The sequence below is a fragment of the Poecilia mexicana genome, unplaced genomic scaffold, assembly GCF_051168715.1.
Source record: "Poecilia mexicana isolate PSO_F unplaced genomic scaffold, ASM5116871v1 scaffold_17, whole genome shotgun sequence".
Taxonomy (NCBI): domain Eukaryota; kingdom Metazoa; phylum Chordata; class Actinopteri; order Cyprinodontiformes; family Poeciliidae; genus Poecilia; species Poecilia mexicana.
In genome coordinates, this window is record NW_028263386.1 from 18,963,172 (window position 1) to 18,986,704 (window position 23,533).

Sequence of the window (23,533 nt, forward strand, 5' to 3'; positions counted from 1 at the left end):
TCTTTATATAATGGATGGATGGATATGTGCTGTTGCCTAACAAAGCTTTGAGGCCTTAACCTCAGAGGTTTGAACATCTGTACCTACACTGACAATACATTAAAGTCTCTAGCTACACAAAAGTGTAAAGTATACCTCTCAAAAAGTATTTCGAGTATCTCGACGGTATTTATCATTAGTGTTAAATTATTTGGGGGGGAAACGAAAAGCGGTGGGAGGAGGATCTGGTTGTAAAGTGTTGACGAGAGATGGCTTCATGCTTCCTCTTTCCAACAATATATTTGTGGTGCAAAGAATTTCAATTGCACACCATATGGATACGATTAAGCCGAGTCGGTCATCTTAAACAGTGCACAAGTAAAGGACCGTCCTTGAGCATCTTCTCTCTCCATCATGAGTCTCGCCATCCTGTTCTTACTGGTAACTTTGATGCTGCCAACTTTTTCAGCTCAAGGTAAGATCAACATTTCCGTCTTAAATAAAAATAAGTCGGCTTTTAATTTTGTTTGGTATAAAATTTCTCTATTTCAATTTTCCAGGAGGCATCTCTAAATGCTGTCTGAAAAACGCCAAAACTAAAGTTCCTCGAATGTTGCTGAGGAGTTATTATGAGCAAAATGATCCATCATTATGTTCTGTATCTTCAGTGGTGTAAGTTAAAAAAATTTTTACTTTTATCATTGCACTTTATTCAAGCAAGTATATAATACAAAAATGTGTTGAATATTTTGTCTTTTATTTTTAAAAGATTTACCACGACGAAAGGGAAAAAACTCTGTGCTGACCCCAGCAATACATGGACAAAGACCAGCATGGCCTATCTGGATGGAAAGAACTGGCAGCAAAAACAAACTACTTTCAAAAAGAAGATGGAAAATTCATCAAACTAATCCTACTACTGAAACAATAATGGTATCCCATTTTCTTCCCTGCTGTTTCAGTTTAAGTACGCGTCAGCTTTGCAGGGTGCCACATTTTGCTAAAATTGTATCATCTATCGCAGTGAGTTTGACTTTTAACAAGTTTTGTTGCCAATGAAAACCTTGAAAATTGATACTTTTAACTGAAATGATCATGGATTCAACCTAAGGACAGTCACAGTGTAATTAAGTTCTCTAATCACGAGTTTTAAATCAGGGCAAATTATAGATGCACAAAGCTACAATTGCTTTTGTGTCACCTAATGTTGATGCTGTTATGTGTTTGATTTCTGTGATATCACAAGCTCTCACACTCTTGGGGCATAAGAGTGAGGGAAAACTCAATTAATTGAAAACTAAAAAGTGTACCCTAATAGCTATTTTTTACATTAAAAAAATAACACCAAATTTATCTCAAATTTAAAACCCAACTCATCAGCGGTCTGGCAATATGATGAATTTTTGCCCACAACAATGACCATTGCTTTCCACTTCCCCTCACAGGACGGTTTGACACTTTAGACTACGGGCTAACCAGACGGAGGCTTGCAGTCAGTGTATTTCCATTAGTGTTTTAACACTATGATGTGTGAAGCTCTACAGAAAAAAAAAAAAAGTTTGGTCTCAGTAGGCTGAGAGAGAAAGTACAGCTGTGTGTCAGTGTGGTGCAGCTGGGGGATGTTTGAGGGGCTGAGAATGGAGAGCGTTTGAGGTTGTTGCAATGTTTGCTAAAACCAAACTGTAATGGGTTTTTCCCACACCCTGTATAAATTATAAGCCCACCCCTATTATTATGTGTATGATGGAGAATCTGAATGAAAAAAGGTGAATTACCTCATGAGTTATAAATAAATGTCATTTTAATAATTAAGTTGTGTCTGCTATTTATTTGCAATAAAAATCTGCTGCTACAGTACTCAACAAAGCTTGGTGTGTGCAGAAATAATTTGTGCTCTAGTGTGATTAGTCAATTGAAAGAGCTTACCAATGATTTGACTTTGGTGGTGGTTATGACAACGAACACATTTTTAAATCAATATTCACCTATGACACTTTTTATACTATACATACATTTAGAACTTGTTTTTTTCTTTTTGAAGCAGTCCTATCTCTCCTTCCTCAAAAGGACACTTGTAGGAAAATCAGCTGAGAGAATGTTCCAGAAAACACCACAAAGCGTCTGACCATCAGCTGGACTCAAACCCATCAAAGGTAATGACTGGTGGTTGGAAGAGTAGTGGGCTAAAGTGGGCAGTTATGAGTAGGTTTTTCACTGAAGTGATGTTATCTTTCCCAGACATTGTTTTGTCATGTGCTTACTTACTTTAACTTTATTTCCAAAAGGTTGTTTGGAACAACATGTCTGCTAACTTCCCTGTCTGCCATTGTGGGAAAACCCGTGGATAAGAGTGTTAAACCAGACAACCTACCTGTGGGAACCAGAGTTAAAGAGATGAGAGGGAAAAGAAATGGATCATTTAACAGTCTCAATCATTGATTGATCAATTATAAAGAAAAAAAAGTACAGATAAAATAAATTCAGAAATAAAAACACATTTCCAATATTTATTTTCCACCATAAAATAACTTAGATCTAATTGGCCTCGAGAGGGCCACACGTGTACAGGGAAGTAAAATTATTTCTGTGTTTACGTTTACTTTGCTGGATCTTACAAAGAGGTTGTATCAAAGAGAGTTCTAAAAACATCTTTTGTATACTGGTAGATGCTACTTTTAGAAGATGCTGACATCCTTCTCATTCTCTGAACACTGGCATCCATTATTGTTTAGTTGAAATGCTTGAGGAAGGGCAAACAATAACAGCATTAGAACATAGATTACATAGAACAGTTTTCATTTTTTATTCCACCTCAATACTCTAATATATGTCACAGTAATTATTTAATCAAACACAAATGAGTCTTGCAGAGTACTGGTTGGGTAAAATGACAAAATGATGCAAAGGATGCGGTACGCATCTTTTTGCAAGACCAGGGCAACTTAGACTCAGTGGCAGCTTGAATAGATAAGAAGCCATGTAAAGATTAGACTGACTGAGAAAACACTCTGGTACGCCTAGCTGTGGAGGTTACTCTAGTTTTACACACTGTGGTTTGAAGCTCAAATGGTAAACTGTGGCTTCTTAACCCTGAGAAAGCAGAAGTAAAAGTTATGTCTCAGTCTTTACAGCGATGATCTCAGTGATCAGTGGACTTACTATAACAGAGATGATTTTTTTATAAATAAAAAGTCCTGATGAAAAAAAAACAAAACTATTTAGCATAAATTTTGGGTCAACATTGAATTGTACTGAATTTATAGTTACATAAGACTGACCTACTAATAAAGAAAAACATCCTTAATATTAACTTGTTCCACCGACAGAGTTGCTGCTTCCTCTGCAGTTCTCACTCTCAGTTTTATTAGCTGTTGGTTTCCTTTCTTTGCATCTTTATTTCCATCCACATATAGACACAGAGTACTACTGATTCAAATAAAAATGTTGTTTGCTTCCAGCAAAAAGGTGCTTCGTGGTGTTACAGGGGGATCTTACCTGCTGATTGGCTCATTGATCTCACCTGTGCCTCTGCTCTTCCTGCTCCTGCTGGCTGCTGATTGATGATGACTCTCACCTGAGCTGCTGCCGCCATCATAAGCCCATGCTCTGCACTCGGTCAGTGTGAGATCACCAGGGTCTCTTGAAGCAGAAAAACTACTGGTGGGAATGTCAGCTCTAGACTCCTTAAAATGTGATATTGTTTAAATTAATGTATTACTAAAAATAATGTAGGATAAGTTTTACTAGTACAAAACATGTATAAACATAATGGTACAAGTGTTAAGTTTTAGTGTGTTAAAGTAAAAAAAAAAAAAAAACTTATTTGTGCGGGTTGCTTGAACTTGTTTAAAGAGATATTTTAACATCGTACACTTTGCTTTTGCCTTTAAATTAAATGAAATGCATACTATTTTTGTTCTGTTTTTTTTTTTTTTTTTGCTGTCATCTCTTCTCTCACTTTTTTCCTCTCTCTTTCTCACCCCTTACTCTCACCTGCTCTGGTACTTCTTGCATGCCCTTCCCCTTCCTGCTCCTTGCAGACACACTGCCACAGTTCAAATGCAGCTTCACCAAATAAAATAGTGGGGAAAATAAACCTTTTTCCTCATAACCAACACATGACTGCAGATCACCACTACAATCATCATGTTTGTCATGAAAATATTGCTGGATTTATACCAGTTTTAGCAGGATGCACACGTCCAACAAATAATATTTCCCCAAAAATAGCCTAAAGAGAGGCAACTGTGGCTTGTGATCTTCTGGATTGGTTACCACAGGGGAATTTTGAAAGGTCGCCCTCTCCTGGGAAAGTTCAGTACTGTTCCATGTCTTCTCCGCTGATGGATTATGGCTCTCCTGGTGCGTTACTAGAGTCCCAAAGTATTTCCAGAGAGAAAGCTGTCACCAACCTGATCTGTTCTTAAGCTTTTTTTTTTTTTTAATAAACATTGGGATGATGTTTTGCAGATTTCTCCTGAATGAATATCTTCCTACTTCACGTCATGTTCGGTCTGAGTGGCATATTTGCCCAGCTGCCATATGAGTCAGAGATATTTCTTTCCATGAGCTGTCTGGAACCCAATAGTTGAATGTGAGGTAATAATGGCATTTTGATTCGGCTGGAACGCTGCTTTGCACTGGAATGTAGTGACAGGCAAAAATAAATTTAGACAATGAAATTATTTCCTTTTCCTTTTAAAATTCTGAATATAGAGTTAAACTAGGTTATTTACTTTCTTTAATCTAGATATTTAGGCCGTTTTTACTGTTGTAGCTGGTTTCCTTCATACACATGCAAGCACAACGAGATACAATCCAAAACACTGGAACCATTGATTAACCGTTCAGGTAAGTAATGTTGCGAACATTGTCATAGTTTCCAGTAAGACTATAAATTATCAGTAACATTAATATTTTGTTAAAAATTGATTTAATTTTAAGATGGATCTCTAAGAAGACCTACATTTGTGTTTGACACAAGCATTTCTTAAATAAAATTGAAGAGTTCTTAACTCTTCAAGGTTTTGCAGATATATAGTGTGTATTTTTGCTTCACAATTTCTTATTTTGTAACATTGAGCCAGAGTTCTACTCAGCTAGAAATGGGAGAATAAGTTCATTATGTTGCTACATGTTGAATTTGTACAAAAGCGAGAGCTGAGTCTGCGTTCTCAGCACAATGCTGGGTCTGTTTTGCAGGGCATGTTGGAATCTGCCAGGGATTTCCTTTGTCACCAATCCTGTTTGTGGACAGGATCTCAGGACCTTGGACCGCTGTGTGTTGTGTCTCTCTCTCTCTCTCTCTCTCTCTCTCTCTCTCTCTCTCTCTCTCTCTCTCCCTGGGGTCCTAATTCTCAGATTGTGTGGACAGTCCTGCTGCTGTCCTGTCCCAGCTCATCAGCACATCAAGTCTTGTGCATAAAAGGAGCTGGAAGAGTTTGGCCAATGTGTGCAGTAGACAAAGGTGCCACTAACCATTGCTTTGTTTCTAGTGAAAAACCATAGCTCAATCTCTGTTCTTGTTGAGTAATGCCCAGAGCTTTGTTTCTCTTCCTTGTTTCAATAACCAATACGCTCTCCTTACCCCCACTGGCACTGTTCTTACCCCTTTTCTCCTTAGAGCAATACTGCCACCAGTTGTGGTTTTTGAAATGGGTGACACGGTTTTCTGCCTAGGATGCACCACAATACAAATGAAAGGTCATATGTTTGCCCCTCCTCCAAAACAAACAAAGGGTATAGGCACTTCCGTCTGGCATGCGCGGTGATATTGTATTGCAATACATTTTTAAAAGGGAAAAAAAAAAGAGTTTCTTCCTATACAACATGTTTCTTTAAAACTTGCTTGCATACTGTCAAGTTCTACTCACCACAGCCCCAAAACAAGTTTTTAAAAGCAACACCTGTGCGCTACATGTTGTGTGTTGCCTATCAGCGAGGCAGGTTTTCTGAAATGTTTTGTATAATTCTTAGAAGAGAGGAAACAGCCCCTCTAATACTATTCTTCTAAATCAGACCCCCAGAAGCACATGCAGGGTTGTACACATTTGCTCAACTCAGCACGCAGGATGTGGTAATTGGTGTGGTAGCATAGGTCCACCATCTCAAAAATAAACACCCCTGAAAGACAAAGTGTAATAATACAAAGTTTAGAGTATATTGATGATACAATCTTAGAGTAGCCAAGCTACACATCATTTTAATGGTGAAATTTGAGGCAACTATCTGTCTTAATGCATGCTTTTTATATTTTAATCGGCAACCACTAGGTTTGATTTTGTGGTACTTTGTTTGCGTCACAGTAAACAGGAAAAACAGACGTTGCGATGCGACTGGCAGGATGGCAATGAACAAGACAAAGTGCTGCTAAAAAAAAAAAAAGACAGCTGTGCCCTACTTGCATCTATATGTTAAATCAACAACCTGCACCCAGAAAAGATTTAAAAAACTTTCATGTCAATGCATTTGAGTTCTTGCTCTAAATGCAGAAGACCACTATAAGCCAAATTAGACATAAAACAGCCATAGTTTGCGTGTCCATAAAATATATAGATGGCTGTCCTGTACGCGACATGAATGCTTGTTGCTGTAGTTTCAGATGTGTTGTATGCAGAGTTTTTTGTGCAATTTTGAGTTTCTCATGAAAGATCTTGGGTTTGTGTGGGTTCAGCAAGCTTCCTGACTACATCACGTAAGCTGACATTACCTGTTGTTTTCTGACTGCTGATCCCAGCTGTGATAGTAGGTTCTGATTTACATCCTCTGACCTAAATGTTGTGTCTTGAGCCACGATGATGAAAAATGTCCTTTTGCTGTTTGCACAGCAAAAGGATTTCAGGACAGAAGAAATTTAGCTTTCTAACACTAACTCTTGACCAAATCTAAAACAACAAGCTGCCTTTAGGTCCCTGGTGGAACTAGAGGCACTGGATCTCGTAATATTGAATTGTCGCAATATCTCATGATTTGATTATTTTTCTAGGCAGCACGGCTATCACTGTCGTCCTTCTCTTAAAGCAGCAACAAACCATTTCAGAGTCCATGAGCGACACAGTGAGCTGAGCATCGGGACGCGATCCATTCACGCTGCACCACAGCACAACACACGAGTCACATGATGTGCGAAGAGTCCTGATTACTGGGGGTCTGTCGGCCGATGTTGGAACCCGGCCCTTGTAAATTGTCCTAATTTTCCCCCCCTATGCAGTGTTCCTGGCTGTAAGTCACATATGAGTCCTGTTCATATCATCTAAGTACTAGTTGTGTGTTAAATCTTGGAAAATCATCTGTATTTTCCTAAGCTGTGGCCTCATGGCTCACTCCGTATGGACACCACTGTCCATCTTATAGGATGAGTTGTTTGGATTAAAATTTGGTTGAGCAGTAGTTTGTTGAATACTTTTTAATTGTGATGTTTTTAAAATGATGCTATGTTTTTAATGTAATAGTCAAACTCTTCTAATCTAATCCCTCAAGACTCTTATTTGTGTTGTTACCATTTTTTCCGTTTTTATATCCAAATGGATTTCACTTTGCAGCAATGTCTTGTACTGACAGAATACACACACATCTGTGCAATAAATAATTTATTTGCATACCAGATTAATATCCAACAGTAATACATTATAAACACTACCAAGCTTTATTAGGATATATTGCAGATTTACCATATATGGTTTTGTTTCCCCAGATTACTGTGTTTTTTTTCATCACTGAAGCAGTGACTTGCAACCCAGTCACTTGGACACCAAGTGGAAATTGCACAAGCAGTTTTATAACATATCACATAGTGAGGAGACACATGCTTTGTGCTCGACATTGTTAGTTTATTTTCAGATTTAATTTGAAGTGACATTGTTTTTAGTGTTTTCTGATTATTGAAGGTTAACTATATGCATCTCTGAATAGCAAGTGCCTGGACCAATCATCCCATTATTCAGGCTCGTGATTTGAATTGACTGAAAAGCACTGCATTAAAATATTAACTATCCAAATAAATAGAATAGGATTGGCTGGTAAGAGACACTTTCATTACATCATGTTTTTACTCTTGGATTACTTTTTTAACTTTGCTTCATTTTTTTTTTTCCTTTTCGGGTTTGTGAGCTGTTGTGATGGTCCGATGGTGTAGTCCCACTGGTTTGGACATTTTGCTACTGGCTGAAGTGTTGAATTCTTGTCTTTGCCTTCAGCTTCTGGATAACATGCTTTGCCCACTTGCTGTTGGGGTCCGCACAAATTATGCTTCCACGCACCGTCCGAAACCTGCAAATGTTTTTAAACATAAATGACATTTATTTGATGATATATACATATTGAAATCTTCTAACTCAGAGAAATCTTGCTTCACATTGCAGGACACAATCACACAACAGGCTGGAAACAATCAGCAACGAAATGGGCTGGAAGGAGCCTCATCGTTCTTCACCAACCAATATGTTTAACTGTACAACAATGTACAGGGATGACAGTGATTCTTTGCAACCCCTGAACCTCTTCCACCGGATGTAAACTGGGTTTTCTTCTCTCTTTCTAATGACATATCAACGTTTTTTTTTTGTTTTTGTTTTTTTTTTGCTATAGTTTTGTTCATATTTAGCATTTTTTTTAGACCATTGCTAGGATTTTTTTTTTTTTTTTTTTTTTTGGATGACCAGGATATCAGATAAATAAAACATTCTGTATTCACTAAAATGTGTAAAAGGTTAAAAACAAACCATTTCACAAACACTATAAGTACAAATCTGAACAATGATTAATTTGGACGAATGAAGAGAGACGTTGCTATGAGGTCATCAAGACAGTGAAAAAGCATAGATTACTTACACAACTACACTAAAGAGACAGACATGTTCCTTCTGAATGGTGTATTCCTTAATCTTGGTATAAGGGATATTTGTACTGGAGACCGAAACACACGGACAGTCATTTCCAGGTCCACCGGCTACAAAGATGACACACAGAGACAAATTATTTAAGTATTAATACACTCAGACCACTCAATCAATGACATTTTGATATTTCCTTGCACTTACTTGCTTGGACCAAGTTCATCCATGCAGCGAAAAAAAGAAGAGCGTTTAAAATCAATCCGAATTGCATCTTCACAGAGTCGAACCTCGTCTTCAGTCGGCAAGTATCAAGTGTATCGATCACTCTGAGATCGGAGGATCACATTAATTCAATTTTTGAGCCCTTCTTCTGTGCTATTTAAAAGCCCCTCTCTCCTCCCTCAACCATATCCGGTCCCCAGAAGTCTGTTACTGTGGTAACAGAGTGGGGAGAGGAAATAGTGAGTTTTTTTTTTTTTTTTTTTGCCTCTCAAAAGTCAAAGATGACAATCAGTCCATTAACCACAGAACAAGTGAGAGTGAAACAAACACAAGATTAAACCTTCCTACTCCTGAATACAGATAGTCATCATTTTCCACCATACTTACCCAGTGGTGTCCTCTGAGAAGACCCCCTGATGGGTATTTTTCTCGAATCTACATAAAAGAACCACAGACAACGTATATGAATTTTATGGTCAAGCTTTTGCAAAAGGAGAAGTCTCCATCAACAATCTCCTCCGAGCTGCTGACAGAGAGTTCTGATCTGCTTTCATGTGAGCTCCTTCTTTTATTGTCAAAGAAAAACAGTCACAGGGGGCAGTCAGTAAAAACAACAGAGGTCGTAAAACATTTAACCAAAACAGTAGCAGCCCAGTTCCAGGTGTGATATCTGATCTACGGTCTGAGCCCAGTTCAGCTCTAGGTCAATCTATCAACTAAGAGAAGGGTAAATAACACAAGAAGAATTTAAGGTCTGAGAACCACAGAGTTTGACTGTCTCACATGAAGATAAACAGACAGTCGTAACCTCCAGGTCAGTTTATACACACATAAGGAAGAGAACACTTTAAACTAAAAATCACAATAATACTGATTAACATTAGACTGAATATGAACTAAAGTAATAACAAAATGATAATACCAAAAATCTCTATCACCCCCGTCCACTTTCATAAATCATATTCAGTCCATATAGTTGTCATCATCTTCTTCGATCAAGACAAAAATGTAAAACCCAATAAAGAACATACATCTGTTCATTTCATCCCACTGAGACTATGGAAAGTTTCTGGGGTGTTAAATAATTTTACCCAGAAATTTTAAAAGGTTATCTACCCATTATCACAACTGATCTATTTACAAAACTAAGGTAGAAATGTTCATCTCAAATTTGATTGGTTATGTAGGATGCAGGTCCATATTGATAACACGTAATCACTTTAGACTTTCATCCTCTTGTTTTTTTTACACTCATCAGGAAAGTAACCTTATGAATCAGCATTTTATCCCACATTGATGTGCTACTCATTAACTTTTTAATAACGGAAAAATGTAGCCACTATGCACCACTTTAAAGGGTTTTTTTCTCACTTCCAAATAGTTGGTGTCTATCTGGCAGTTGTGGGTGGCTTAGTTGATTTCACATTAGGTGCTTTTGCCAACCGTTTGGGCTCAGTTATCTAAGGAATTATACAAACTCCATATCTCTGTTTAATATAGTTTGCGTAGTCAAGAAATTTTAAATCGTCATTATCTGGACTGCTAATTTCGGCAAGTAAAGTGATAGTGAAAGTGCATTATGGAGCAATGCAAGAAAATCCCAGAAAGAGAGTAAAGACGTTTTAAGGAACTACTTGTGGGTACAGAAACCACCTCTTTTGGGTCAGTTGTTTATAAATAAGCTCATTGCAAAATCTTAATAACAAGTAAGTGCTGATCAGTTTTTTATTCCTCAGATTTGTCATTATAAAACCTGATCTCTTTAAAAAGGAATAATTGATCTCTGTTTTAATCTGTTTTTAGTTGCTAAGATATAAAAACCTCCAGAAAGAAATGGAAATATGTTCTTTCTGGAGGGCATTTACAATGCAAAAGTGAAAACAGGATGACAATGTGTGGAAAACAGAAACCTTTTGTAAAGTTATTGAAGATAAATCAAAGTAACATCTGAGTTAAAAAGCTTAGGGATAGGGACCACTGCAGACTGTCTGAGGCTTGATTTAGCACATATGGGCTATGCAGCCCCCATTGTCAACAGGAGAATTTAACATTAATACTTTACTTTTATTTAGCTGTTTTATAATTACACTATATTTGCAAGAAATTAGATAAATTTCTATGTGTGTCTGTATGGCCTGCTTGACCCATTGAGCAAATTTTGTCATGTGTTGCAACCTCTCGGTCCACGTCCACCACGCATTTATTCCTGTCCATTTCCTCTCACCACCACTTCCTCTTTTTCTCCAGCCCTTTCTCTACAGCTGATCTGTTTTGTTTCTTTTCACATTACATTTTAGTTCCATTCGTCCCTTCTTGTTCTCCTGTACAACCCACATGCATTAAACTTTTTAAACGCGCCTCTTTACGAGGTAAATGAAAAGCAGCATAACAGGTTGATCTTTGTTTACCGCTTTGTATAAACTACGGTTCTAGTCCATTTCTGCAGTAGCTGATGCTCTCTCCTCTGATCAAACCAGGGAACTCACATTGTTGACGTGGTCTCTGTGAACATGGCAATATAAAACAACTAGAAAGAACGCAGTCACTAAAAAAATAATGATTGTGTGCATTAACTATTTTAACTTCATATTTTAACTTAAAAAAGACCTTTTATTTTAGGTCTTTTTTTTCTGACCAGTGCTGTGTGAAGTTTTTTTCCATCTTACTTCTTAACTGCTCACGCAATCTGCATTTGCGACGTTGGCATTTATCTACACCGTTGCTGCTGTCTCTCTTATCAGCTGTATGTCTGAGCTGGTTTCCTGCCTACATATGCAAACCCACTGACACACAATCTGATGCACAAAGACCAGCAATTAAACTCATGGTGCTCAGAAGCAACTCTAAGAAATCATGACAAACTGAGGTAGTATTAAGATTTTACATTTATTCACAGCAAAAGCACATTTGTTGAATTATGATTTAATTTTAAGTGATAGGAATTTTTTTTTGCATTACATACAAATTTTATAAATAAATAGTCATTCATCTTTACATGCACATTATTTTATTGTGCTACATTAAAGCTTTGATCCACAGGAGGAGTTACAAGACGATCTTTGAGTGTTGAATAAATGAGGAGTAAAAATTGTAAACAAGACACAAAGAAATAGAAAAAATCAAACATATAAATATTGCAGCCCTTCATTGTGAATTTGTTTTATGTGTTCGTGAGGTGCGATGCATTGAAAGCCACAGTATTTAAATATTGCATGCCATATGTCTTTGAAGTAACTTTGCAGACAGCGGTCACTTAGATTCCTATGTACATCTTCTCTGCCAGTTCTTCACTTCCTCGTTTTGTCATCTGCTTAGTGTTAAACGTCTTCATGTGGACGCTCTTCTTGTTGTCGAGGACGTTGCTAGAATATGGTGAAGTGCTGACCTGGTACCAGAGGCACCAGAAGTGGTGTTTGGTGCTGATGTTGGATTTGGAGTGGATTTTGCAGATATTGGATTTAAAGTTGTTGATGACGGTGTTGAGGATGGTGTTGATGATGGAGTGGAGGATGGTGCTGCTGAAGAGGCTGATGTTTTGTTTGTTGGTGCTGATGTTGGTTCTGATGTTGGTTCTGATCCTGATAATGATGCTGGACCTGATGGCGCTGCTGATGGTGTTGATGGTGTTTCTGATCCTAGTGCTGTTTTTGGTGCTGATGTTGGTGTTTCTGTTTGTTCTGATCCTGGTGACATTGCTGGTGTTGACGGTACTAATGCTGTTGCGGATGGTAGCTCTGATCCTGGTGCTAATGCTGGTGTTCCTGTTTCTTCTGCTCCTTGTGCTGGTGATGGGCCTGATGATGATTCTGATCCTGATGAGTCTTTTGATATTTTTGGATTCTTCTGTCTTTTTTTCAGCTGCTGAGTAACATAATTTGCCCAGTCGTCTTTGAGGTCGGAGCAAATGGTCTTTCCACTCACTGTCCGAAACCTGAAAAAGATTTTTAGTTAAAATCATTATTATTCAGTTTTATCGTTGTTTCTCATTATAAATGTAACATTACACTGAAAATAATGCATCTTTCAGCCTGTTTTGCAAAATCTTTGTTCCTGCGACGATTGTGAGATTAAATGAAAAGCACACAGTGCATTAAAACAAAATGCAAAGGCAAGAACAAATCTCCTACACATCAGAAATAAAAACAATTGAAAAATTAGTAATTTGCACAAATGAACAGAGATGTTGTGATGAGATCAGATGGAACTGACAGTTTAAAACAATGCAAAAAATATATACTACTTACACAATTGCTCTAAAGAGACAGGTGCCGTCATCCTGAATGGTGTATTCCTTAATTTTAGAATGATGGACTCTTGTTTTAGAGACCACAAGACATTTGCAATTGCCTAAAAAGGTAAAACACAGACACATATTTTAAGTATCATTATATTCAAACTACTTAATCAATAACTTCTGAAATTTCTTTGTACTTACTTGCTTGGACCATGTCCATCCGTGTTGCGAAACAGAAAAGAGAAGTTAAAATCAGGCTGAACTGCATCTTCAGGATAAATCTTTGCCCTTAAATGGGAAGCTGTCGAGTCCTTCAGTCAGTTCAGTAAACAATCTCCCTGCCGAAATGTGTACAACAGCAGAGAATCCAATGAGTCTTGTTCAGGCGACAGACACGTGGTGTTCGTCTTTCAAGCAGCAGGGTGCTTTCACTCTTCTGAGACGCTGGGTTTTGATCTCAGATCTTCTTATACTACAAGCCCCTCTCCCTCCTACGTAATTGTTTCCCCCGCGACCAGAGAGAGTTGTCACAGCAGCCGCACGCATGGCGGGTAGAGGAAACATCTTTGACACTGAAAGGTTAATTCACTGTGAATCATTCCATTTACCACCGTCCTGCCCACACCGCACTAAATTTGAGCCTAAACATTCCTATATCTACACGCTATATAGACAAATTACCATAATTTTCCATCACACTCACTCTGAAAATCTTGATTTGCCTCATATTTTTAATTCACACAATTTTTGAATCATTCTATTTCCCCAATGTGCAAAACCATCAAACTTTTATTTACTCAATGTCACTTTTTTTTAAGGGTTTTTCTTATACATAGTTAACTATAGCGTTCTACCTTCTCACCAGACAAAGAGAACTCATCTGAACTCATGCAGTAGACTTTCTCAGTTAGACAAAGTTCATGTGTTCATGTAATTTAAGTCAGTCAGTCAAAATAGAATCGGCCCAGATATGTGTTGCTCAATCAGTTGTTTGAGCTTTTCTTAGTTGTCAGGGTTTTGTTAACTGCACTGCATTAGAAGAGGTTTTCTTAGACTCCATCTTATGATGTAAGCAGATGTGAAATATTATTCCAACATAAAAGGTTTTTTTTTAGATTTACCATCTTTTATTCTTGTTTTCTTTTTTAGAAGAAGTGAGAATCTCTGGAGATTTTTTTGTTTTCCGTTGTCGCCCATCATCCTAAACCATAGTTTTGGCCCTTTCCACTCATCCTCCTTGACCCTTTTGTGTAGTCATCTAGCTAAACTGTTTGACTTGAACAATTTTTGATATACTTACAGTCAACTGGAGTACACTCTACATAAAAATATGACCTACAAAACTCTCTTTCTGAAGCTAAGTCCACATGGAGAAGAACACGCACAATTTGTGTAAACTGATTAAGAAAGAATGTGAGTGCAAAACACAGGATGCAGCATCACATTATGTCGTCTCATGTGTAAACATTGAAACATAAAGCCAGCATTGTTCCACTCTGGGACCCAAATTAGAATTTTTTTTATTTTGCCATTTTAATTTACCTTACAAATAAAAATGGTTCTAATGCATGCATTAGCTCATCCCCTCTCCCGTATGGTCAAACCAGTGAGCTCATTGTTATTGTCATGGTCCTTTCATGAACATCACAACTTAACACTTAAACAATCAAAGTCACTCAAGTTGTGTTCCAACTTTCTTCTTAACTGTTCACATAATGTGCATCTCTTTTCTTTTTTTTCAAGGTTTTGTTGGCTCTAGTTGTCTTTTATTTGAAAGTAGTTTGACAGGAACCAGGGTAATGAGAGAGGGGGAAGACATGCAGCAAATGTATCGATCCTGTGACCACAAGGACTAAGGCCTCGATACGTGGGTCGTGCTTTGCCCCTGCGCCACCACAGCAAACACACTGAGACACAATCTGGAACATAGAAACCAACAATTAAGCTAATTGTCTTCATAAGCAATTCTAAAAAAAAATCTTATTGAATTAATTGGGGTTTGCACCATGCAAATGCACGGCAGGCACCTATTGTTCTACACCCAATTTAGCAGGCCCCTATTTACTGCAGTCTTTCAGAAATATCTGAAAGTCTGCAGAATTTATCAGAATGGTGTGATGAGAGCAGAAGTAATTGATTTGGCCAACATGGAGAAAAAACATGCACTACTTACACAATTGCACTAACAAAACAGATGCCATGATCCTGAATGGTGTATTCTTTAATTTTAGAATGATGGACTCTTACTTTAGAGACCGCAATACAAGGGCAGTCGACTAAAACGGTAAAACACAGACATAATTTAAGTATCATTATACTGACACCATTTAATCAATTACTTTTGGATACTTTTTTGTACTTACTTGCTCAGACCATGTTCATCCATATTGTGAAACAGAAAAGAGAAGTTAAAATCAGGCTGAACTGCATCTTCAGGATAAATCTTTTCCTTTAAATGTCCACCTGTCGAGTCTTTCAGTGAACACAGCTTCTCAGTAAACGATCTCCCCGCCAAAATGTGTAGAAGAGCAGAGAATACAACCGGTTGTGGATTTTCTGCTTGCCCAGTCTTGTTCAGGCAACGGACATGGTGCTCATCTTTCAAGCAGCAACATGCTTTCACTCTTCCGAAACTCCAAGTATCGACCTCAGGAAACGGCAAGTTTACCTTTCAGTGTAAGGTGTGAATCATTTTATTTACCCTGGTTCTGCCCACACTGCACTAAATTTGAGCATAAACATTCCTGTCTACACACTGTACAGACAAATTATTATAATTTTCCACCACAGTCACTCTGAAAATCTTGATTTGCCTCATATTTCTTTAAAAATCATTATATTTACCTTATTCACAAAACTACCTAACCTTTATTTATTCAGTGTCACTTTTTTTAGGGCTTTTCTTATACATTAGCATTCTACCTTTTCATCAGACAAAGAGAACCCATACTTTTTGAATCATTGTATGTCCCTTATGCACACAACCATGTAACATTTATTTATTCTAACCACATTTTACATCACTAATAATTTACAATCTACCTTCTCACCAGACAAAAGAGAACTCATCTGAACTCATACAATAGATTTTCTCAGTTAGACAAAGTTCATGTGTTCATGAAATGTAAGTCAGTCAAAATAGTATTGACCCAGACATGGGCTGTTCGATCAGTCGATTGAGATCATCTCAGTTGTCAGGGTTTTGCAAACTGTATTACATCAGAACAGAAGGTTTTTTTAGACTGTATCTCATGATGTAAGCAGTTCACAAAAATATATCAAAATGTTGTGAAATATTATTCCAGCAATATATTTTTTATACTTGTTTTCCTTTCGGAAAAAGTGAAAATCCCTGGAGATTTTCTTGTTTTTGCCCATCATCCTACGCCATTGCTTTGACCCCTTCCACTCATGCACTGTCAAATGGAGTTCACGCTATTAAAATATGACCTACAAAGCCCCCTTTCTGATACATTAGCCCATCGTCTCTCCTTCATGATTAAACCAGTGAGCTCATGTTGTCGTTGTCATGGTTCTCTCATGAACATGACAATATCTACGCTCAAATTCATTGGGTTGAGGTCAGGATTCTGTACAGGCCAGTCCAGTTCATCCACACCAGACTCTGCCATCCATGTCTTTATGAACCTTGCTTTGTACACTGGTGCAGCCATGTTGGAAGAGGAAGGCCCCAGCACCAAATTCTTCCTACAAAGTTGGGAGTATAGAATTGTTCAAAATGTCTTGGTATGCTGAAGCATTCAGCGTTCCTCTCACTGGAACTAAAAGGCCAAACCCAGCTCCTGAAAAAACAATCCCAAAACATAAGACCGCCTCCACTAAACTGTACAGTATTCACAATGCAGTCAGACAAGTACCATTCTCCTAGCAACCACCAAACCCAGATTCCTCTGTCAGATTGCCAGATGGAGAGGCGTGGTTTGTCACTTTAGAGAATATGCCACCACTGCTTTAGAGCCCAGTGGTGGCGTGCTCTAAACCACTGCATCTGACGCTTTGCTTTGCACTTGGTGATCTATTGCTTAGATGGAAAGCAATAGATGGACCACATGAAGCTTGGAGGTCTGTTGTGGTTCACTTTGCAAAAAAGATGGCAATCTCTTTGCACTATGTGCTTCAGCATCCGCTGACCCTGCTCCGTCAGCTTACATGGCCTACCACTTCATGGCTGGCTGGCCGTCATTTCTAAACACTTCCATTTTCTTTTGATACAGCTGACTGTTGACTGTGGAATATTTCGGAGAAAAGAAATTTCACGACACAATTTGTTGCATCCCATCACAGTTCCACGCTGGAATTCACTGAGCCCCTGAGAGCAACCCATTCTTTCACAAATGTTTGTAAAAAAACAGTCTGTGTGCCTAGGTGCTTAATTTTACACACCTCTGGCCATGAAAGTGATTAGAACACCTGATGACGATAATTTGGGTGTTGTGAGCACATACTTTTTGCGATATGGTGCATCACTTGTTTTACCTGGAGAGCACAATTACTAAAAAGAAATAATGATTGTGGACATTCACCATTTAAACTGCAGCTATAATTTAGTATATTATACATATTTTGTCTATCCAAAGCTTTTATCTACAATCTTACTGCTGGTTCTCTTATCAGCTGTTTGTTTGAGCTGGTTTCATTTCTGCATATGCAGAAAAATTGACACAATCTGGAACATAGGAACCAATAATTAAGCTAATTGTATTCATAATCAATAAAAAAAAACTTTATTCAATTAATTACTATTAGGATTATTTATTTACGGCAATAATGTTTGTTCAATTATTTATTTATAAGCTAGATTTTTGCTTTATGTACACGTTTATTTAAAAAATATTTATCTTTACATACAGACAGCATAAATATAAAGCATAGCTTCACAATTATTTTGTTGCGCTACATTAAAGCTTTGATTCTCACGCTGGTCAGGACACTCGGGAGTAGCAAAACAATCCGTAGGTGTTAAATAGATGTGAAGAAAACATGGCAAAAAAATAGGAACATATCAAATATTGCAAATATTGCCGCTATTCATCCTCAACTTATCTTATGTGTTCATGAGCTGCAAAGCATTGAAAGCCACAGTATTCAAAATTTTCATGTTCTATTTCCTAGAAGAAACTATGCAAAAAGAAGTCACTTTGATTCATTTGTATATCTTCTGTGCCATCCCTTTTTTTTCATTTCCTGGTTGTTTGGCGTCTTTGTGTGGATGCTTTTCTTTTTTGTCACGTATGTTGCTAGTAGGTGGTAGCAGATGACAAACGACAGAGGTGGGGGAAACGGGGATCAAACCAGCAACCTGCTGATCGCTGGTGAACTCCTACCACCATTGCCCCCATTGATGATGATCTTGATGCTAATGTTGGATTTGGAGTGGATTTTGCAGATGTTGAGGTTAAAGTTGTTGATGATGATGCTGTTGAAGAGGTTGATGTTTTGGTTGATGATGCTAAGGTTAGTTCTTATGTTGGTTCTGATCCTAATAATGACGTTGGACTTGATTATACTGACGTTGGTCTTTACAATGGTAGTGCTCTTGGTGTTGCTTCAAGTGCAGAATAATTAGTTTTTTGTATTGGATGACCTCCCTAGCCTTTTTTTTTCACTTTCTTTTCTGTGTTATTGTAATGGCCCCGCACAATTTGGAGGATGCTGATGGTGTAGTCCAGCTGCTTGTTCCTTCTTTAGGATATGTTGCAGATGGTTGAAGTTTAAGTGTTCTCCTTTTCTCCAGCTGCCGAATGACATGTTTTGCCCATTCATCATTGGGATCGGAGCAAATCGTCTTTCCTGTCACTGTATGAAACCTGAAATGTATTGTTAGTTGTTTAAATAATAATAATAATAATAATAATAATAATAATAATAATAATAATAATAATAATTACTATTATTATTATTCAATGCGGTCAATGCAGCATTACATAATTAGATTATTTGACAATGTTTTTGTTTCAACTATTACTGCTGGGGTTTTTAATGATTAGGATATCTATTGAAAACGCCGTAGTGTATTGTATCAGATGTAACTGATATGATCAAGACAGAGTAAGAATATAGACTACTTACACAATTGCACTAAAGGGACATATGCCGCCGTTCTGAATGGTGTACTTCTCAATTTTAGAATGATGGATTCTTGTTTTGGAGACCAGAGAACATGGACAATCATCAGGAGATTGATTGCCTAAAAGTGTTATATAGAGAAACAGATAATTTAGCTATCAATATAATCAGATCACTTAATAAATTACTTTTTGATAATTTTAGTACTTACTTGCTTGAACCAAGTTCATCCATATTGTGAAACAGAAAAAAGAGTTTAGGCTGAACTGCATCTTCAGGATAACTCCTTGCCCTTAAATGAGTAGCTGTCGAGCCGTCCAGTAAACGCTGTTTCCCAGTAAACAATCTCCCCACCGATTCAGTCTTGTTCAGAGGCTAGACACGTCGTGTTGGTCTTTCAAAACAGCAATGTGCCTTCACTCTTCTGAAACTGCAAGCAATTTATCTCGGCTCTTTTTCGACTACAAACCTCTCTCGTTCTCACCTAAAACTTTCCTCCGCGACCAGAGAGCGTTGTCACAGCAGCCGCATGGCGGGTAGAGGAAGAGCAAGTTCACCTTTCATGTCAAAGATGTGAGTCATTCCATTTACCACCGTCCTGCCCACATAGCAATAAACTTGAGCCTAAACATTCCTATATCTACACGCTATATAGACAAATTATCATAATTTTCCATCACGCTCACTCTGAAAATCTTGATTTGCCTCATATTTTTAATTCACACACTTTTTGAATCTTTCTATTTCCCCTATGTACAAAACCATCAAACTTTTATTTACTCAATGTCACTTTTTTTAGGGTTTTTCTTATACATTGCTAACTATAGCGTTCTACCTTCTCACCATACAAAGAGAACTCATCTGAACTCATGCAGTAGACTTTCTCAGTTAGACAAAGTTCACGTGTTCATGTAATTTAAGTCAGTCAGTCAAAATAGAATCGACCCAGATATGTGTTGCTCAATCTGTCATTTGAGCTCATCCTACTTGTCAGGGTTTTGCAAACTATACTGCATCAGAACAGACGATTTTCTTAGACTGTATCTTATGATGTAAGCAGTTGACAAAATTATGCACAAATGCTGTGAAATATTCCAACAAAAAGTTGTTTTTATGCTTGTTTTGCCTTTATAAAAAGTGAGAATCTCTGGAGATTGTTTTGTTATCCGTTGTCGCCCATCATCCTAAACCATAGTTTTGACCTCTTCCACTTATCCTCCTTGACCCTTCTGTGTAGTCATCTAGCTTGTTTGACTTGAACAATTTGTGGTATACTTACTGTCAACTGGAGTACACTCTACATAAAAATATGACCTAGAAAAGTCATTTTCTAAAGCTAAGTCCACATAGAGATGAACACGCAAAAATGTTGGGTCCGAAACACAGGACGCAGCATCACATTGTGTTGTCTCAAATGTAAACACTGAAACATAAAGCTGGCATTTTAAAAAAAAATTCTGGGACATAAATTAAGCTGGGACCGTGTTAATTTATTTTATTTTTTTTATCTTTGTCACAGTTTGTTCATTTGCAGGCACCTTACAAAAGAAAACAAAAAAACATGGTTCTAATTGATGCATTCGCTCACCCTCTCTCCTTTATGGCTAAACCACCTCATGTTCTGGTTGTCATGGTCCTTTTGTGAACAACACAGCAGAGCACAATTACTACAAAATAGATGATTGTGGGCAGTCACTTATTCAAACTGCAGTTATAATTTAATATATCACAGACATTTTTCTAACCAAAGTCATTCAAGGTTGTGCTCCATCTTACTACTTTAGTCTTCACAAAATCTGCATTTCTGACATTGGCATTTTATTACAGCCTTACTGCTGTCTCTCTTATCAGCTGTGTATTTGACCTGGTTTTGTTTCTGCATATGGAAACACACCGAGACACAATCTGGAATACAGAAAATACTAATTAAACTGATTGTGTTCATGAGCAAAAAAAAATCCTATTGAATTAATTTCTATTAGGATTATGTATTCACAGCAATAATGTGCTTGTTCAATAATTCATTTATAAATTAGAACAATTAAAATATATAGTTTATTTTTGCTTTGCATACAAATTTATATAAAAAATAGTCATCTTTACATGCATATAGTACAAATATAAAGCATAGTTTCGCAATTATTCCGTTGTGCTACATTAAAGATTTGATATTCAAGCTGGTCAGGACACACTGCAGGAGTTGAAAGACTTCCTGGATAGTTGTGAAGGAAAAAATGCAAACAAAATATGCACATTGGAAATATTAAATATGCAAATATTACCACTATTCCTCCTCGACTTATTGTATGTGTTCATGAGTTGCAAAGAATTGAAAGCCACAGTATTTAAGTATTGCGTGTTATATCTCTTAGAAGAAACTTTGCTGACAGCAGTAACTTTGATTTGCTTGCACATCTTCTCTGCCATTTCTTCATATTTCTCCTTCTGGGTCGTTTCCTGGTTCTTTGATGTCTTCGTGTGGATGGTTTTCTTGTTTTCACGGATGTTGCTGGTATGCGGTTGTTTGCTGAGGTGGCACCAGAGGTTCTAGAAGTGGTGTTTGATGATGTCATTGCCGATGTTGGATTTGGAGTTGACTGGGTAGATACTGAAGTTATGGTTGTTGAGGAAGTTGCTGTTGAGGAGGTTGATGTTTTGGTTGATGGAGCTGATGTTAGGTCTGATTCTGGTTCTGATCCTAATGATGATGCTGGCGATGTTGACGATGGTCCTGACCATGGTGGGGATGTTGATGTTGATGGTCCTGATGTTGGGTCTGATGCTGGTTCTGATCCTAATGATGATGCTGGGCTTGATGTTGACGATGGTCCTGACCATGGTGGGGATGTTGATGTTGATGGTCCTGATGTTGGGTCTGATGCTGGTTCTGATCCTAATGATGACGCTGGGCTTGATGTTGACGATGGTCCTGACCATGGTGGGGATGTTGATGTTGATGGTCCTGATGTTGGGTCTGATGCTGGTTCTGATCCTAATGATGATGCTGGGCTTGATGTTGACGATGGTCCTGACCATGGTGGGGATGTTGATGTTGATGGTGCTGATGTCCGTGTCGACTGCGGCGGTGTTCCTTGTGGTGGTTTTTTTTCTTTCCGTCTTTTCTCCAGCTGCCGAATGACATGTTTTGCCCATTCATCATTGGGATCGGAGCAAATCGTCTTTCCTTTCACTGTATGAAACCTGAAATGTATTGTCAGTTGTTATTATTCAGTTTTATCACTGATTTTCTTTCTAAATACAGGGTTACATGATTTGATTATTTTAAAATTATTTTTGTTACAAATGTTTTTTTAATGATTAGGAAATCTAATGAAAATGATGTAGAACATTAAAACAAATTGCAATGGTAAAGAACAAAATTCTCTGGAACACCAGACATAAATATCTGAACGTTTACAGAATTGAACAGCGATGTTGCGACGAGATCAGATGAAATTGACATGTTCAAGACGGAGTAAGAATATAGACTACTTACGCAATTGCATCAAAGGTACAAATGCCGATCTTCTGAATGGTGTACTTCTCAATATTAGAAAGATGGATTCTTGTTTTGGAGACCAGAGAACATGGACAAGCATTAGGCTCTACATTGCCTAAAAAGATTTAAAAACGAGAGACAGATAATTTAAGTATCACTATATTCAGACCACTTAATCGATATCTTTATTGATATTTTTTGTACTTACTGGCTTGGACCAAACTCCTCCATGTTGTGAAACAGAAAAGAGAGATTAAAATCAAGCTGATCTGCATCTTCAGGATAAATATTTCCCCTTAAATGGGTTAGCAGTCAAGCCTTTCAGTGAGGACCGTTTCTCAGTAAACAATCTCCCCATATACCGAAACGTATACAAGAGCGAAGAATCCGACCGGTCTTGTTCAGGCGGCAGACACGTGGTGTTCGTCTTTCAAGCAAGCAGCAGCGTGCTTTCACTCTTCTGAAACTTCGAGTTTTGATCTCAGCCCTTTATGTACTACGCTACAAGCCCCTCTCCCTCCCACCTAAACCGTTCCCCCGCTACTGAGGAGGATTGTCACAGCAGCCACATGGTGGGGAGAGGAAACAGCGAGTTGACCTTTCATACGTCAAAGATGTGAATCAGTCCATTCACCAACATGCTGCCCACACTGCAACAAACATGACCCCAAGCGTTCC

General features: G+C 37.8%; 3 protein-coding genes and 1 long non-coding RNA gene across 5 annotated transcripts; 1 reads left to right on the forward strand and 3 right to left on the reverse strand.

Annotated features, from left to right (window-relative positions):
* The first annotated feature begins 290 nt into the window (after positions 1–290).
* LOC148154800 (C-C motif chemokine 4-like) lies at positions 291–1,791 on the forward strand. The gene is made up of 3 exons (XM_088014875.1): positions 291–454; positions 540–651; positions 749–1,791. The coding sequence occupies exons 1-3, from the start codon at positions 394–396 to the stop codon at positions 888–890; spliced, it is 315 nt and encodes a 104-aa protein (XP_087871001.1). The 5' UTR covers positions 291–393; the 3' UTR covers positions 891–1,791.
* Positions 1,792–7,553: 5,762 nt separating this feature from the next.
* On the reverse strand, positions 7,554–15,816 carry LOC106926312 (eotaxin-like). 2 transcript variants are annotated; one of them, XM_088014613.1, is made up of 5 exons: positions 15,633–15,797; positions 9,423–9,470; positions 9,018–9,139; positions 8,809–8,926; positions 7,554–8,247 (listed from the first exon to the last, which is right to left on the reverse strand). In XM_088014613.1, the coding sequence occupies exons 1-5, from the start codon at positions 15,653–15,655 to the stop codon at positions 8,136–8,138; spliced, it is 423 nt and encodes a 140-aa protein (XP_087870739.1). In that variant the 5' UTR covers positions 15,656–15,797; the 3' UTR covers positions 7,554–8,135. The 2 variants fall into 2 exon arrangements, with proteins under 2 accessions (XP_087870739.1, XP_087870738.1); XM_088014612.1 differs by lacking the exons at positions 7,554–8,247; positions 8,809–8,926; positions 9,018–9,139; positions 9,423–9,470 and adding exons at positions 11,903–12,966; positions 13,280–13,382; positions 13,471–13,607 and having other exon boundaries at positions 15,633–15,816.
* A 2,210-nt stretch (positions 15,817–18,026) lies between these two features.
* On the reverse strand, positions 18,027–19,942 carry LOC106926313 (uncharacterized). Its single transcript, XR_001420029.2, has 3 exons — positions 19,568–19,942; positions 19,360–19,477; positions 18,027–19,097 (listed from the first exon to the last, which is right to left on the reverse strand). It is a non-coding gene; the product is annotated as an uncharacterized LOC106926313 (long non-coding RNA).
* A 1,446-nt stretch (positions 19,943–21,388) lies between these two features.
* On the reverse strand, positions 21,389–23,332 carry LOC148154801 (uncharacterized). Its single transcript, XM_088014611.1, has 3 exons — positions 23,064–23,332; positions 22,853–22,970; positions 21,389–22,557 (listed from the first exon to the last, which is right to left on the reverse strand). Exons 1-3 carry the CDS (start codon positions 23,128–23,130, stop codon positions 21,702–21,704), a joined length of 1,041 nt encoding a protein of 346 aa, XP_087870737.1. The 5' UTR covers positions 23,131–23,332; the 3' UTR covers positions 21,389–21,701.
* Between the last annotated feature and the right edge of the window lie 201 nt (positions 23,333–23,533).